We start from the raw sequence: 16,507 nt of genomic DNA on the forward strand, positions 1-16,507 counted from the left end.
CCAACTCAAAAAAAAAAAAAAGAAGAAAGCCACATATCAAAACAAAAGAAGGAATTTTGTGAATAAGTGGAAAGATGAAAATTCATAAGGCAGAAACCTAAAATTAAAGTCAGCTAATAGGCCAAGCATGGTGGTTCATGCCTATAATCCCAGCACTTTGGGAGGCTGAGGTGAGAGGATTGCCTAAGCCCACAGGTTCAACACCAGCTCAAGCAACTTGTCGAGACCTCATCTCTACAATAAATCAAGAAAAATTAGGCCGGGCTCGGTGGCTCAGCCTGTAATCCCAGCACTTTGGGAGGCCGAGGTGAGTGGATTGCCTGAGCCAACAGGTTCGAGACCCGCCTGGGCAACTTGACGAGACCTCATCTCTACAACAAATCAAAAAATTAGCCGGGCGTGGTAGCGCGCGCCTGTAGTTCCAGCTACTCGGAAGGCTGAGGCGGAAGGATCGCCGGAGCCCAGCAGGTCGAGGCTGCGGTGGCCGGGAGCGGCCACTGCACTCCCGTCTGGGCAACACAGTGAGACTCCAACTCAAAAAAAAAAGAAAGAAAGAAAAAAGAAAAATTAGCTGGACCTGATGACACGTACCTGTAGTTCTAGCTACTTGGAAGGCTGAGGCAGTAGGATTGCCGGAGCCCAGCAGCAGGTCGAGGCTACGGTGGCCCGTGATTGTGCCACTGCCCTTCAGCCTGGATGACAGAGTGAGACTCCTACTCAAAAAAAAAAAGATTAGGATCATGGAATATTGTTAACTCAGTGGTTCTTAATTTTTTGATGGTACCAGAATCCTTTGAGAATCTGATGAAAGCTAAAGGATCTGGCCCCAGAAAGTGCACATACTCCTTTGCATTCTGATTTATACATAATCTTAAGAGGCTGCAGAACCTGAAGAGCCTGGAGATGCATGCCCTGCAGCTGAGAATACATGGTCAGGGCTGGGAGAGTGGTGAGACAACAGTGTGCTACTCTCAGATTCGGATTGCTAGGACAGCCAAGAATTAACTTGTTTTTAGATCTCTAGACAGACAGCTGATAAAGCAAAGTAATTTTTAGTTTTAACTACTAAAAATTAGAATAATCTGTTCTTAAAAATTTTTCTCAGCCGGGCTCGGTGGCTCAGCCTGTAATCCCGCGCCTTTGGGAGGCTGAGGTGAGTGGATTGCCTGAGCCTGCGGGTTCGAGACCCGCCTGGGCAGGCGAGACCTCATCTCTACAATAAATCAAAAATAGCTGGGTGTGGTAGCACACCCCTGTAGTTCCAATTACTTGGAAGGCTGAGGCGGAAGGATCGCTGGAGCCCAGCAGGTCAAGGCTGCGGTGGCCGGAAGCGGCCACTGCATTCCAGTCTGGGCGACAGAGTGAGACTCCAACTCAAAAAAAAAAAAATTTTCTCTGAAAATGCTATAGATTGCAAAGTGCTTTGACATAAGGCAGTAGAGTACTCAGGATACCTTAACATATGTAGCCTGTTTTAAAAAAAACATCAAATTGAAATATAAACAGATTTCTGAAACCTAGGTTTACATGGGAGCTGAATGAATGTTTCCTTTAAGAAGCAGGTTTTTTAAGAAAACACCAACCCTGGCCAGGCTTGGTGGCTCAGTCTGTATTCCTAGCACTTTGAGAGGCTGAGGTGAGTGGATTGCCTGAGCCCATGGGTTCGAGACCCACCTAGGCAACTTGGTGATACCTCGTCTCTACAATTAAAAAAAAAAAATTAGCTGTACATCTGTAGTTTCTGCTACTTGGAAGGCCGAGGTGGAAGGCTCACTGGAGTCCAGTAGGTCACGGCTGCAGTGACCGGGAGCTTGCCACTGCACTCCAGTCTGGGCAACAGAGTGAGACTCCAACTCCAAAAATACTACTACTACTACTACTACTAATAATAATAATAATAAAATTAAAAACCATCAACTCTTTATTCTTACTACGTTTCCATGAATCTGTTTGTAAATTAACTTTTATCAGAAAACTATGATCTTTTAAAATGAATTTTATTAGATCTATAAGTTAAGTATTAAACATATTTATTTGGCTGTTAGTGATAAAGCTGTACTTTGTTGCTGTATATTTGGCTCAGTGCCTAGGGGAACATGAGCCAGTGATACAACTTAATAAGCAATAAATTGCTTTCTATTCAGCACATTATACTAGTTAGACGAATATCTAATGTGTTTCAGAATTCTTAGGATTCATTGATTGAGTCGGAGATTGACTAGAAGTCCTTTGGCTATGCTGAGAGTCTAGAATTCATTACATTTTTTCACTTACTTTACTTGATCAAATAAGAGAATTTTCTTGGCCCAGCGCAGTGGTTCATTCCTGCAGTCCCAGCACTTTGGGAGTCTGAGGCAGGAGGATTGTTTGAGCCCAGGAGTTCAAGACCAGCCTAGACAATGTAGTGAGACCTCATCTTTAAAAAACAACAAGAATGATCAGGTGTGGTGGTGTGCACCTGTAGTCCCAGCTACTTGGGAGGCTGAGATCATCCGAGTCCAGGTGATCGAGGTTGTGGTGAGCCATGATCATGCCACTGTACTCCAGCCTGGGCGACAGAGTGATACCTGGACTAAAAACATAAATAAATAAAGCCTGTATTCCCAGCAGTTTGGGGTTCGAGACCAGCCTGGGCAACTTGGCAAGACCTCATCTCTACAATAAAAATTAAAAAAATAAGCCAAGTGTGGTAGAGTACTCCTGTAGTTCTAGCTTCTAGCTACTTGGAAGACTGAGGCGGAAGGATCACGTGAGCCCAGCAACTTAAGGCTGTGGTGGCTGTGAGCATGCCGCAGTACTCCAGCCTGGGTGACAGAGTGAGACTCCAAATAAAAAAAAAATTGTAGAAAATCAAAGCAAGAAAATTCAAATCGAAAGTGCTTTATGCTTGTGTAAAATATTCTACTTTAATGTCATGATTTAATTTGGTATTTTAGCTTATATTTTAGTGAGAGGACTTTTTGTGTGTGTGTTTTGTTTTTGATTGATGGATAGTCAGTGCATATTTTTCTTTCTTGTAACTTGCCTTAAAAAATTCTAGAAATAGCCGGGCTTGGTGGCTCAACCTGTGATCCCGCGCCTTTGGGACACTGAGGTGAGTGGATTGCCTGAGCCCGTGGGTTCGAGATCCGCCTGGGCAGCGAGACCTCATCTCTACAATAAATCAAAAAAAATCAGCCAGGCGTGGTAGCGCCTGCCTGTAATTCCGGCTACTCGGAAGGCTGAGGCGGAAGGATTGCCGGAGCCCAGCAAGCGAGGCTGCGGTGGCTGGGAGCGGCCACTGCACTCCAGTCTGGGGCGACAAAGTGAGACTCCCAACTCAAAAAAAAAAAAAAAATCTAGAAATATGACACAGAATACAATGGACTTTTATATCTTCACATTCAGTCGTGTTTGTTCAGAGAACACTAAAATAAAAGTGAGGATTAAAAACAGTTACAATATTGTAGCTGATTCTTTCTACATTTCTACTCAATGAGTTTCTGCTGCATAGTGTTTTGTGCTTTCCATAGTATGAGCATTAGTTACATATTTTTCTCACAGGTCTAAACATAGGTTCAACTGTGTTTTGTTGAAAATGGCACACTGGGCTGGGCTTGGTGGCTCAGCCTGTAATCCCAGCACTTTGGGAGGCCGAAGCAAGTGAATTGCCGGAGCCTGTGAGTTTGAGACCAGCCTGGGCAATTTGGCAAGCCATTGTCTCTACAATAAATAAAAAAATTAACTGGGGGTGGCACCTGTAGTCCCGGCTACTTGAAAGGCTGAGGCGGAAGGATTGCCTGAGTCCAGCAGGTCGATGCTGGGGTAACCGTGAGCATGCCACTCCACTGCACTCTGGGTGACAGAGTGAGATGCCAACTCAAAAAAAAAAAGAAAATGGCACACTGTTCCATACTAGAAAAAACATTTGATTCTATTGGATTTATTGCAAGATAGAGTACGGTACTATACTTTATGGATGATGTAAGTTATTCTCAATATAATTTTGAGTTTATATGATTTTTGCTTTTAGTGCTACCTTATTTTTTTTTTAAATTTTTGAGTTGGAGTCTCACTCTATTGCCCAGACTGGAGTGCAGTGGCATGCTCCCGGCCACCACAGCCTCGACCTGCTGGGCTCCGGCGATCCTTCCGCCTCAGCCTTCCAAGTAACTGGAAATACATGCTGCGATATCACGCCCGGCTAATTTTTTTATTTATTGTAGAGATGAGGTCTCGCCAAGTTGCCCAGGTGGGTCTCGAACCCACGGGCTCAGGCAATTCACTCACCTCAGTCTCCCAAAGCGCGGGATTACAAGCTAAGCCACTGAGCCGGCTAGTGCTACCTTTGAAATTTAATACCTAAGTAAGATTAGAATCTCCTGAAAAAGGGAGTTTAGCTAATTTAAGGTAATTTCTGAATGTACTATTTGTTTTCAGACATTCATGGTTTTATATTATAGTTTATGCTTTATTTTGTTTGGAACCAACCCATATACAAATTAAAGTGAATAATTTAACAGGGAAACAATCTTAAGTTTTAGGGTCAAGTTTCCTGAGTGTGTCTTGTGTATCTCCTATGTATATATATCAAGTATGTGTGTAGGTTTATTTTATTGTTTTTTCTCTCAGTGAATTTTCTGAAGCATATTCCTGTCTTGTACAATCTTTCTTATAATTTATAGGCAAGAAGGTCCTAAAGTTATGATTATGTAGCAAAAAAAGCATAATTTAGGAGAAATCTCTAGGAAGAAAAGTTTCCAGTTCTCTAAGAGTTGAGTTCTCTAATGGCCCTTCATAAGCTTCTGGTTCATTGCAGATTTGGCTGTTCAGACTAAATTTCTCTCTTGCTTTTATTTATTTATTTATTTATTTATTTTTGAGTTGGAGTCTCACTCTGTTGCCTAGACTGGAGTACAGTGGCCACTCCCGGCCACTGCAACCTTGACCTCTTGGGCTTTGGAGATCCTTCTGCCTCAACCTTCCAAGTAGCCGGAATTACAGGCACACGCTGCCATGCCCAGCTGATTTTTTTGATTTATTGTAGAAATGAGGTCTCGCCAAGTTGCCCAGGCGGGTCTCGAACCCACGGGCTCAGGCAATCCACTCACCTCAGTCTCCCAAAGGCGTGGGATTACAGGCTGAGCCACCGAGCCCAGCTATATTTATTTATTTATTATTTTTTTGAGTCAGAGTCTCACTCTGTCACCCAGGCTGGAGTGCAGTGGCATGCTCTGCTACCTCAGCCTCGACCTGGTGGACTCAGGCAATCCCTTCTGCCTCAGCCTTCCAAGTAGCTGGAATTATAGGCACATGCCACCATGCCTGGTTAATTCTTTGAGTTATTGTAGAGACAAGGTCTCACCAAATTGCCCAGGCTGGTCTCAGACCCTTGCCTCTGCCTCCCAAAGTACTGGGATTACAGGCTTAAGCCACCGTACCTGACCTGTTTATAATTTTACACTGCATCTCTATCCTCAATTCCAGAAAGGACCTTAGATGACTTACTTTCTACATAATTAAAATTATGAAAGAACATATGTAGGTATATGTAACATAATGAAATGAGAACTTATTTATCTACTACTTACCCCAAGAATTAGAACATGACTAAACTTATGTGAGCCATTCTCAACCATGTCCTCCTTTTCTTTCCCTCAGAAGTAGCACTGCCTTTAATCATGTTTATAGTCTCTTGTTTTTCTTTATAGTTTTGCTAAGTGTATCTGTAGTCCTAAATATTATCTTGTTTGGTGTTGTGTATTTTTGAGAGGTAGTGTAATGTAAAGACAGCACAGACTCTGGCACTAGAAGGTTCTGTCACTTACTAACCATGTGATTTGGGCAAATTATGTAACTTTTCTGTGCCTGTTTCCTCATCTGAAATGGAGACTAAAGGTAGAATCTACCTGAAAGGGCTGGTATGAGGATGTCAGGCATTGTTGTATGCAGAGTGCTTACAGCAGTAGTTTTTACTAAAGTATTTTTAATATTAAAATAATCTAACTTTGGAGCTATAAAACTGACTACATATGCCACATTGAAATTTTACTATTGTTAGAAATTATATTTTTTGTGCCAGTAGTTCTTGATCTTTTGTTTTTTGAATTTTAATTGTAGTATTTATAAAAAAGGAATTTTTTTTTTTTTTTGAGTCAGTCTTACTCTGTCGCCCAGACTAGGGCGCAGTGGCTGCTTCCATCCACCACGGCCTCGACCTGCTGGGATCCAGAGATTCTTCCGCCTCAGCCTTCCGAGTAGTCGGAATTACAGGCACGTGCTACCAGGCTTCGCTAGTTTTTGATTTATTGTAGAGATGAGGTCTCTCCAAGTTGCCTGGGCAGGTCTCAAAACCACGGGCTCAGGTAATCCACTCACCTCAGCCTCCCAAGGCGCGGGATTACAGGCTGAGCCACTGAGCCCGGCAAGAATCTTTTTTTTTAAAGTTGTAGTCTCACTCTGTTTCACAGGCTGGAGTGCAGTGGCACACTCATGGCCACTGCAACCTCAACCTGCTGGGCTCAGATGATCCTTCCACCTCAGCCTTCCAAGTAGCTGGAACTACATGTGGGTACTACCATTCCTGGCTTATTTTTTGATTTATTGTAGAGACAAATTCTCACCAAGTTGCCCAGACTGGTCTCAAACCCCTGAGCTGAGGCAATCCTTTCAACCTCCCAAAGTACTAGGATTATAGGTTTGAGCCACCGCGCCTGGCCTATAAAAAGGAATCTTAATATGTCGTATTCTTCTGTGGTTTGCTTCTCCCCCAACATTATTCCTGGGAGATTCATCTGTGTTGATGGTTATAGCTGTAGATTATTTGTTTTTACTGCTGTGTGGTATTCTAATGTATGAATATTCTGTAATTCAATGGATGTTTAGATTGTGTTTGTTGTTATTTTAGGATACAGACAACAAGCTATACAGACATTGTTGTACATACCTTCTTGTGCACATACATGTGTAAGAGCTTCTGTAGGGTATATACCAACACATGAAATTGCTAGGTTGTAAGGGTAGGTAGGTGCATCTTAAATTTCTCTAGATAATGCCAAATTATTTTCCAAAATGGTCATACCAATTTATGTTCCTATGAGGTTCCTGTTGCTTCATATACTATGTCTGAATCGTGAATATTTGCCAAACTAATAGATGTATAATGGTATACAGTGCTTTGATTTCCATTTTCCTGATTACTAATGAAAAAAAAAAAAAAAAACGCCTTCTAACTTGCCTATAGTCTTTTCCTCCTCAGATTTATTTTCTGCACAGTCACCAGAGTAGTCTAAATTGCAACTCTGGTCAGGTCAGTGTTTTTAAACTTTTTTTTTTGAGTCAGAGTCTCACTGTCACCCAGGCTGGAGTGCAGTGGCATGCTCATGGCCTCCACAACCTCAACCTGCTGGGCTCAGGCAGTCCTTCCGCCTCACCCTTCCAAGTAGCTGGAACCCAAGGCATGCACCACCATGTCCAGCTAATTCTTTTATTTATTGTAGAGGTGGGGTCTTACCAAGTTGCCAAGACTGGTCTTGACCCCCTGGGCTCAGGCAGTCCTCTTGCCTCAGCCTCCCAAAGTGCTGGACTTACAGGTGTGAGTTACCGTGCATGGCTAAAAACTTTTAAAACGACTTTCGATGTCCTATAGGATAAAACTCTAGCTCCTTATAGCACGTGATCCTTGCCTGCTTCTCCAGCTTCATATCTTACATGTGATTTCCAGCATCTGTGTTTTTGTTGCTGCTGTTTCATTTAAAATGTCTTCTTTCAAGCCGGGCTCGGTGGCTCAGCCTGTAATCCCGCGCCTTTGGGAGGCTGAGGTGAGTGGATTGCCTGAACCCGCAGGTTTGAGACCCGCCTGGGCAGGCAAGACCTCATCTCTACAATAAATCAAAAAATCAGCCGGGCGTGGTAGCGCATGCCTATAATTCCGGCTACTTGGAAGGCTGAGGCGGAAGGATCGCTGGAGCCCAGCAGGTCGAGGCTGCGGTGGCCAGGAGCGGCCACTGCACTCCAGTCTGGGCGACAGAGTGAGACTCCGACTCAAAAAAAAATAATAATAAAATAAAATAAAATGTCTTCTTTCTCCTATTCCCCATTATGTGTGGCTAATTTTTGTCCTTCATTTAAGACTTAACTCTCTGGCAGCATCTTCTGTAGGAAACATATCCTGCACCTAAACTGTGCTTCTGGGGTGTACTGCGTATAGTGCTTTTACTGCACTCACCACATTACGCAGAAATAAAACCTTTAAGAGGGGAGAGAGTGACCTAAAGGCAAGGAAGTTGTGGTATTAATTTCTGTATCCATTAGCCTTAACAATAGACCAAGTGCATAGTAAGTTCTCAGTTTTTACTGAACCAAATAAACTGGGGTGGAAGCGGAGGACTTTAGGGATGGAAAATAAGAAGTGAGGATTTAAGTTTAAATTAATGCGTTTGAGCCGGGCTTGGTGGCTCAGCCTGTAATCTTGAGCTTTGGGAGGCTGAGGTGAGTGGATTGCCTAAGCCCGCAGGTTCAAGACCTGCCTGGGCAACTTGGCGAGACCTCATCTCTACAATAAATAAAAAAATCAGCCGGGCGTGGTAGCACGTGCCTGTAATTCCAGCTACTCAAAAGACTGAGGTGGAAGGATCTCTGGAGCCCAGCAGGTCAAGGCTGCAGTGGCTGGGAGTGGCCACTGCACCCCAGTCTGGACGACAGAGTGAGACTTCAACTCAAAAAATAATAATAATAATAATAATGTGTTTGAGGCAACATCAGTGTACTCAAATAGAGAAATATGAGTAAGAGAGCAAGACCTAAAAGTACAAGTGGAAAATTGTCATACTTGGGGTGATGGTTTTTGTTGCTTATTTCTTCAAGAGTTATATGTAAATAAGAGAACATAGATTGAGGACTGATATTTGAGGAGCACCTTCAGTGAGTGTGGAAAAGTAGAAGCAGAAGTGAAGAAGGTAAACCAGAGTGGAGTATTAAGGGGTCAGTAAAGAGAGGCACACCAAGGAGGTCTGGAGTCATGGTGTCACATTTGCAGAGCAGTCATGTAGAATGAGAACTGTGGAAAGATTTTCTGAATTTGGCAATTAAGTTGGATCTAGTGACCTCTGAAAATTCTAGTAGAATGGAGATTTTTTTAAAAGACAGTTCACTGTACACGTTTTATTTACAGTTTTGTACAGTCTTTATATGAAGGGGACCACTTTTCTACTTGAGCCAGTTTTAACGAAAGCAAAATAACCTAAGTAATGCAAAGTGTTAAAAATACAGCTTAAAGATATAAAAACAGACCAGGCTCAGTGGCTCAGCCTGTAATCCCAGCATTTTGGAAGACCAAGGTGAGTGGATTGTGTGAGCCTGTGGGTTCGAGACCAGCCCAGGCAACTTGGCGAGACCTCGTCTCTACAATAAAACAAAAATTAGCTGGGGTGTGGTAGTGTGCACCTGTAATTCCGGCTACTTGGAAGACTGTGGCAGAAGGATCACCGGAGCCCAGCAGATCAATGCTCTGGTAGCCGTCTGTGAGTGTGCCACTGTACTCCAGCCTGGGGGACAGAGTGAGACTCCAACTCAAAAAAAAAAAAAGATACCAAAACAGACATACTAATTGTAGTTAGGAATGTAATTATGATGTTACTTTTTAAATAATCCACGATTATGTTTAGGAAATCACATAAACATAGGTCATTGATTTGAACTAAATGCTTAAATTTGTAGCCAAGTTTTGTGGTTACAAAAAGCAAAAAAATTACCTAAGAGTGCACAGAATTAATGTTTATTCTACCTTTGTGTCATATTCCTGGATCCTTCACCAATCTTACAGGAGGAAAAAACAAACGCAAAACAAATGAAAAACTAAAATCAGAATCACTAATGTTATCAAGTAGGGAAACAAATAAATTAAAATCTAGCAGCTACCGGCAAGAGTACAACAAAGATACTGTTGTAAAAAGAAACAGAAAATTACTAGAAATCTGTATGCATCATGCTCTTTCAAACCAGCAAAATATGTTCCTGCATACAATGGAACATAAACAGAATTATTTTCTTGGAAGGCATAGAAATGCAAGTTGTTTTTTGAAAATTGTGGATGAGTAAAATGTTATGTGTAATGGTAATTCTACTACACTATTACAGAGTGGGCCAGGAACACATTTATGGATTCTGGGGATGATGTGTACTGTAATTTTTTGATTGGAATAGTGGACACTAGCCACAGATTTTTTTAAAAAGTATGAACACAGAAGTATAAGACAAAGGTGAATGAGGCTTCTTTTATATCTTAGCAACATTTAGATGGAAATCAAATTTAAGTGCAGTCTACTCTGCTTTTGAAGCGGCTTTGGTTCAGCTTCCAAATCTCGATTGCTCAACACAGTCTCCTATGAGAATACTCAGAAAGTATCTTTTTAAACAACAAACCTATTTTTAGTGGTGAAGCCACTTTTTTTTTTTTTTTGAGTTGGAGTCTCACTCTGTCGCCCAGACTGGAGTGCAGTGGCCGCTCCCGGCCACCGCAGCCTCGACCTGCTGGGCTCTGGCGATCCTTCCGCCTCAGCCTTCCAAGTAGCCGGAGAAGCCACTCTTAGTAGCTGTGTCTGCATGGGGCTGATAATCACAGTTTTTAAAAAATTTAGTTTATATGACTAAAGTTTGTTTGCTCTCAGTTTTTATACTTAACAAATATATACCCTTTATCTATGTTCAACCAGGACTTTTTCCGAGTTAAGTAAAATATTCTTTATTGGGGAGTAAAGTTCAACTTTGTTGATGACCAGTAGTAAATGTTACTTTGTTCTTTTTTTTTTTTTTTGAGTTGGAGTCTCACTCTGTCACCCAGACTGGAGTGCAGTGGCCGTTCCTGCCCACCGCAGCCCCAACCTGCTGGGCTCCGACAACCCTTCTGCCTCAGCCTTCCAAGTAGCTGGAACTACAGGCACGTGCTACCACGCCCGGCTAATTTTTGACTTATTGTAGAGATGAGGTCTCTCCAAGTTGCCCAGATGGGTCTCGAACCCACGGGCTCAGGCAATCCACTCACCTCAGCCTCCCAAAGGCACGGAATTACAGGCTGAGCCATTGAGCCCAGCTGGTAAATGTTACTTTGAATTAACATGTTTTCTGTTTTTTTCTTGTTACCAATTTGTTTTTCTTTGAAAGCAAAATCATTGTATGTATATTACTTGTAAACAGAATGTTTGATTTCTTCCTACATGTGTTAAGTATTATCTTAATTGCTAGATTATTTTATAGGCTACTGGTAATTATTCATTAAGAAGTAGCAAACAAGATAATCATAATTATATATTTTCATTTCCCCAAATTTATTTTAGAACTATTGTGGTTATGTCACTAATTTCCAAAAATGTTGCAGCCATCAAACCCTCTCCTTAAACCTTTACACGGAGTATCACATGTTAATCAGATCAAGTGGAGTTGTCTGTATGAAGCTGTGATAGGGATGTGAAGCCCCTCCTGAAGAGTTTTCCACTTTTCCAGCTTTCTTGTCTTTCCTTTCAAATAACCAGTAGCCCCTGAAGCTTTTCTGTGGAAATTCCAGGGCTACTTGAAGCATTGTTCAGTTATCATTGATGTATGTGCGAAACTCTCTGCAGAAATACTGATAGTAGACCCTTTGCGTGTGGAAAGTTGTAAGATATTTAGATCTCAGATTGACTGACACTTTGTTCTCTTATTGAGCAACAGAATGATAATACAATAAGTAGTTGCCCAGTGAGCAAATAAACTTGTATTAGATTTATTTAGACAGACATTGGATATCCTCCTTTAAGGCGGGTTTTCAGAGTGATTTCTTTGTCAAAGGGAGACTGTGTCTGCAATCTCTTCCAACACTGATGATTCTCAGGTCTTATATGTCTAGATTTATCCTACCTGGTAGATAACTTATACAATGATAGGGGTCTATTTTATCTTTCATTTCTTAGATTTATAGTATGCCACATATGATAGGCAGTATGCTAGGATGCAGGTGAACCAGTTAAACAAATAAGTTACAGCCAATCTTTAAGTAAATAGGAAATTACTGTAAGGTTTGATAAGTGCAGTAATACAAGTAAGCAGAGTGTTAATGAAGTTATATGAAGGACCAAGCTTTTTCTTTTTTTTTTTTTTTGAGTTGGAGTTTTACTCCGTTGCCCAGGCTGGAGTGCAGTGGAACATTCATGGGCCACCGTGGCCTATACCTGCTGGGCTTAGGAGATCCTTCCACCTCAGCCCTCCAAGTAGCTGAAACTACAGGCATGTGCCACCATGCCTGGCTAATTTTTTGGTTTTTTGTTGAGATGAGGTCTCACCAGGTTACCCAGGCTGGTCTCTAACCCGTGGACTCAGGCAATCCTCTCACCTCGACCTCCCAAAATGCTAGGATTATAGGTGCGAGTCACTTCACCCGGCAGACCAAGCTTTTTCTGACAATCCCCTGCTAACCAAGGCCTGAGCTGACTGTAAAGATGAGTAGACTTTAACCAGACACAAACAAGGAATGATCTTTCTAGATAGAGGGAGCAACATTTACCCAGGCTCTGAAAGAGGGTATGCCTTGTTTGGAGAACTGTAAGTAGTCTAGTGTAGGAGGTGAATGGGGACTGGTAAGAGAAGCCAAATGAAGAAGGCCTGTGTTTGCCATGCTAAGCAGTTTGGGCTTTGTCTTGAGGATGATGTGAAGCAATTAAAGATTGGAATGGAGTGCTATTAGAGGCAGAGAAACCAAGTAATGAACTTTTACAATAACTTAAAGAAAAATGTGTTGGGATAGTATGGTATGGTGGTGGAGGAAAATGAATTTAAGAGCTACCAAGGAGGTAAAACCACCAGCAGAGTCATAGGCCAGTGAAAGACAGAATGCAGGGATGATTTCAGGTATCTGACTTGGCCAAGTGGGTAGGTGGTAGTTGTCTTTACTAAGACACAGTAATTAAGAAAGGAATCATGTAGGTTTTTTGCTTTGGGATAACTTAGAGAGTGCCAAGGTCCTTTTTATTTTCTTATATTTGTATTTGTGTATATTTTTAAAATATGATATGAAAGAGTATAGCAGGATGTATTTTCAAGGAAGATTATGGAATTCTTTTTGGAAGTCTGGTAGATGAAAGTAGACTCTCATTTAGGTAATTTAGGAATGAGTGATCTGCTTAAATCCAATTTTAGAAAATCCAAAGTTTTGTTTTGTTTTGAGTTGGCGTCTCACTTCATCACCGCAGCCTTCCAAGTAGCCAGAACTACAGGTGTGCGCTACCACGCCCGGCTAATTTTTTAAATTTTATTATAGCGATGATGTCTCGCCAAGCTGCCGGTCTTGTCTCAAACCCATGGGCTCAGGCAGTCCACTCGCCTCAGCCTCCCAAAGTGCTGGGATTACAGACTGAGCCATGGAGCCCTGCCAATCCAGAGATTTTTTTTAACATTGTTGCTTACTTCTCTGTAGAATCTTTACTTTTTGAGATTTGTAGTAAGATTGGCTTGTCTGTGTAAATGAGCTAACTTGGTAATAGTTCTGCTGTAGCATTATGCATTTTAAGATACAAAATGATTTTCCTCAGAATGCAAACTTTGATTTTCAAATCTTTAATTGGTACCATGTGGGAATTATATTCAATCCATTGCAATTTAACATTCCTGACAGATTGGACAGTTCCTTTTTATAGATTTGTCACATCATTTTCTCAAGTTAAGATCACTTTTAGGCTGGTTGAGGTACTTACATTCTTCAGGGAGAGAATGAGCTATGATTCTTAACAGAATACTGGAGGTATTAGTTTCAGATTTTGAGATTTTACTCTGTAAAATAATAAGAGGGCGCTTAGGTTTATTTGTTGTTATTGAATGTTCTATTTCTTATAAGTTAGGTCTTCTATTTCTGTAGTTTTGTGATTTCTACTGTACCTTTGACAGCATTAAAGGGGTAACAAAACAACAGACTATAGTTTAACACTTTTTAATTTACAGAGTTAATGGGGAAACTTGAACCTTTATCATTGTTTTTGTTACATTGCTGTAATGATTACAGATATGAAAGTACATTCTGATGTCATGCAGCTTGCAAAAATTTTTTCTCTGGATTTAGTCATAGTAAAACTTTTTTCTTGAACTATGTTTAAGGAAAGCTTTATTTTATTCTTCTTTGTAAAACAACTCTTATAAAAAGGTAATTGTAGTTTCTGCTTTGCTTAGAGTCTTTTATTAGTGAACCAAAAAGATCCCCAAATTTTAGTGTTTCAGAATGATTTTCTTCTAATAAGTATGAAAGTTTTTAGAAATTGTCAGCAGTCTATAATTTGATTTACATACACAAATTTTCGTTTTTAGGAATTGGGATAGATTTGAAAGTAGTCTGGTAGGGAGAATTTCTCATTGGCTTATTATAATTAAAATACTTGAAAGTTCTTAGAATAATGTTTCTTCATGTTCTGCTAGAAGTTATTGTGGTTCTTACAAGGACTAGTTATTGTAGTTGTTTTTTCAAAAAGTAAAATAATTTGTTTGTTTGGACTTAGTGTTCTAAGAGAAAGTATTCTAATCGCTTATTTTCCCTTGAGCCAACACCTTTAATTTGGAACACTAGATTTTTATTAGTATGGCAAACCAAAGTTTATATATGTGAGAAGGTAATTCTTTCTTTCTCATATTTTTCTTCTTCTATCTGCAGGTTGTAAAAATTAAAATGAACAAACTACGGCAAAGTTTTAGGAGAAAGAAAGATGTTTATGTTCCAGAGGCCAGTCGTCCACATCAGTGGCAAACAGATGAAGAAGGTGTTCGCACTGGAAAATGTAGCTTCCCAGTTAAGGTGGGAGCTGATGTTTCTGTAAACTTACATGTGGAAAAGAACTGATAGTCTATTGTATGTGACTATGACATTAATTAGGACAATTGAAAGAGAACTCTCCAAAATCCCTTCATTTTCTGCTTCAGTGTTAGAATTAAATGAGAAGGGCCAGATGTGGTGGCTCATGCCTGTAATCTCAGCACTTTGGGAGGTGGAGGCAAGAGGATTGCTTGAGCGCAGGAGTTAGAGATCAGCTTGGGCAACTTGGTGAGACCTCATCTCTACAGTAAATCAAAAAATTAGCCAGATGTGGTAGCATGTACCCATGGTTTCATCTACTTGGAAGGCTGAGCCCAGTAGATTGAGGCAGCGGTAGCCGTGATTGTGCCACTGCACTCCAGGCTGGGTAACAGAGTGAGACTTTGACTCAAAAAAATAAATAAAAATAAAAAAGAGAAGGAAAATAGATTATATTTAGTGATTTTTCTTGTTATATTTAAATGAGAATTTCTGGTATGTAATCTGGAATTAATGCAAATAAGATCGCTTCTGATGAGAATACTAATTCTAAAATATCTAAAGATCCTGAATTATCAGGAATCATATTTTCAATGGATGTTGTTACTGAGTGGTAGGGAAGAGAGAGTAGGGGTCTGCTTTCTTTCTTGTCTTTATTTTTCTCCTTTTTCTTGAGTTAGAGTCTCATTCTTGCTCAAGCTGGGGTGCAGCGGCACGATCATAGCTCACTGCTGTCACCAGATCCTGGGCTCAAGTGATCATTCTGCATCAGCCTCCTGAATAGCAGGGACCCTAAATTTTTTTGTAGAGATGAGGTCTCACTCTGTTGTCCAGGCTGGTGGAATTTTTTTTTTTTTTTGAGACAGGCTAGAGTACAGTGGCATAATCATAGCTCATTGTAGTCTTGAACTCCTGGCCTCAAGCGATCATCCTGCCTTATCTTCCCAAAGTGCTGGCATTGTAAGTGTGAGTCACTGTGTCCAGCCTAGGAATTCTGCTTTCTTTTTTTTTGAGTCGGAGTCTCACTCTGTTGCCCAGGCTGGAGTGCAGTGGCATGCTCACAGCCACCACAGCCTCTACCTGCTGGACTCAGGCTATCCTTCCACCTTAGCCTTCCAAGTAACCACCACGCCTGACTAATTTTTCTTGATTTATTGTAAAGAGGAGGTCTTGCCAAATTGTCCAGGCTGGTCTTAAACCCATGGGCTGAGGCAGTCCTCTCGCCTTGGCCTCCCAAAGTGCTGGGATTATAGTTGTGAACCACCGCGCCTGGCCAGGAAGTCTGCTTTCTTAAATGCAGGTCTGGTGTGTTCTAGAAAACCTTAAATCAGAAGAGTTAAATTAGGGAATTTTCTCTTTACCCTTATAACTTTTAATCATACAGAGGTCATTTAAACTGATGCTTTCATTTGTCAGATCAGAAAATGGAAGCTCACAAAGGTTAAGCACACAATGAAGATCTAGAGAAGGGGGTGCTATGCAGGTGTTTTTTCTTACTACTGCCCGCAACTCTGCATGAGGGCCATTTTTAAGGACATGGAAGAAATGTACATGCTATATACTGTTTAGTGAAAAGAAGCAATATATGATTATATAAGCATAGTGTGAGATGTATTAAACATAGGAACACAAAATAGAAGAAATTCTCAACCAAATTGTTAATATCTTGAAAAAATTTTAGTTTGATATTAAATGTTGAATTTTTTTCTCTATTAACTATATATA

At 40.9% G+C, this 16,507-nt stretch overlaps 1 protein-coding gene across 1 annotated transcript in view; it reads left to right on the forward strand.

The window, feature by feature from the left end:
• Window positions 1-16,507, forward strand: part of NUMB (NUMB, endocytic adaptor protein) — a 100,342-nt gene that overhangs the window by 9,309 nt on the left and 74,526 nt on the right. The window contains exon 2 of the mRNA XM_021718363.1: window positions 14,645-14,785. Coding sequence (XP_021574038.1) covers window positions 14,660-14,785 — 126 coding nt within the window. The 5' untranslated portion in view covers window positions 14,645-14,659. The remainder of the gene's footprint in view (window positions 1-14,644; window positions 14,786-16,507) is intronic.

This window comes from Carlito syrichta, unplaced genomic scaffold, assembly GCF_000164805.1.
Source record: "Carlito syrichta isolate Samal-C Ts95f unplaced genomic scaffold, Tarsius_syrichta-2.0.1 Scaffold312129, whole genome shotgun sequence".
Lineage (NCBI taxonomy): Eukaryota > Metazoa > Chordata > Mammalia > Primates > Tarsiidae > Carlito > Carlito syrichta.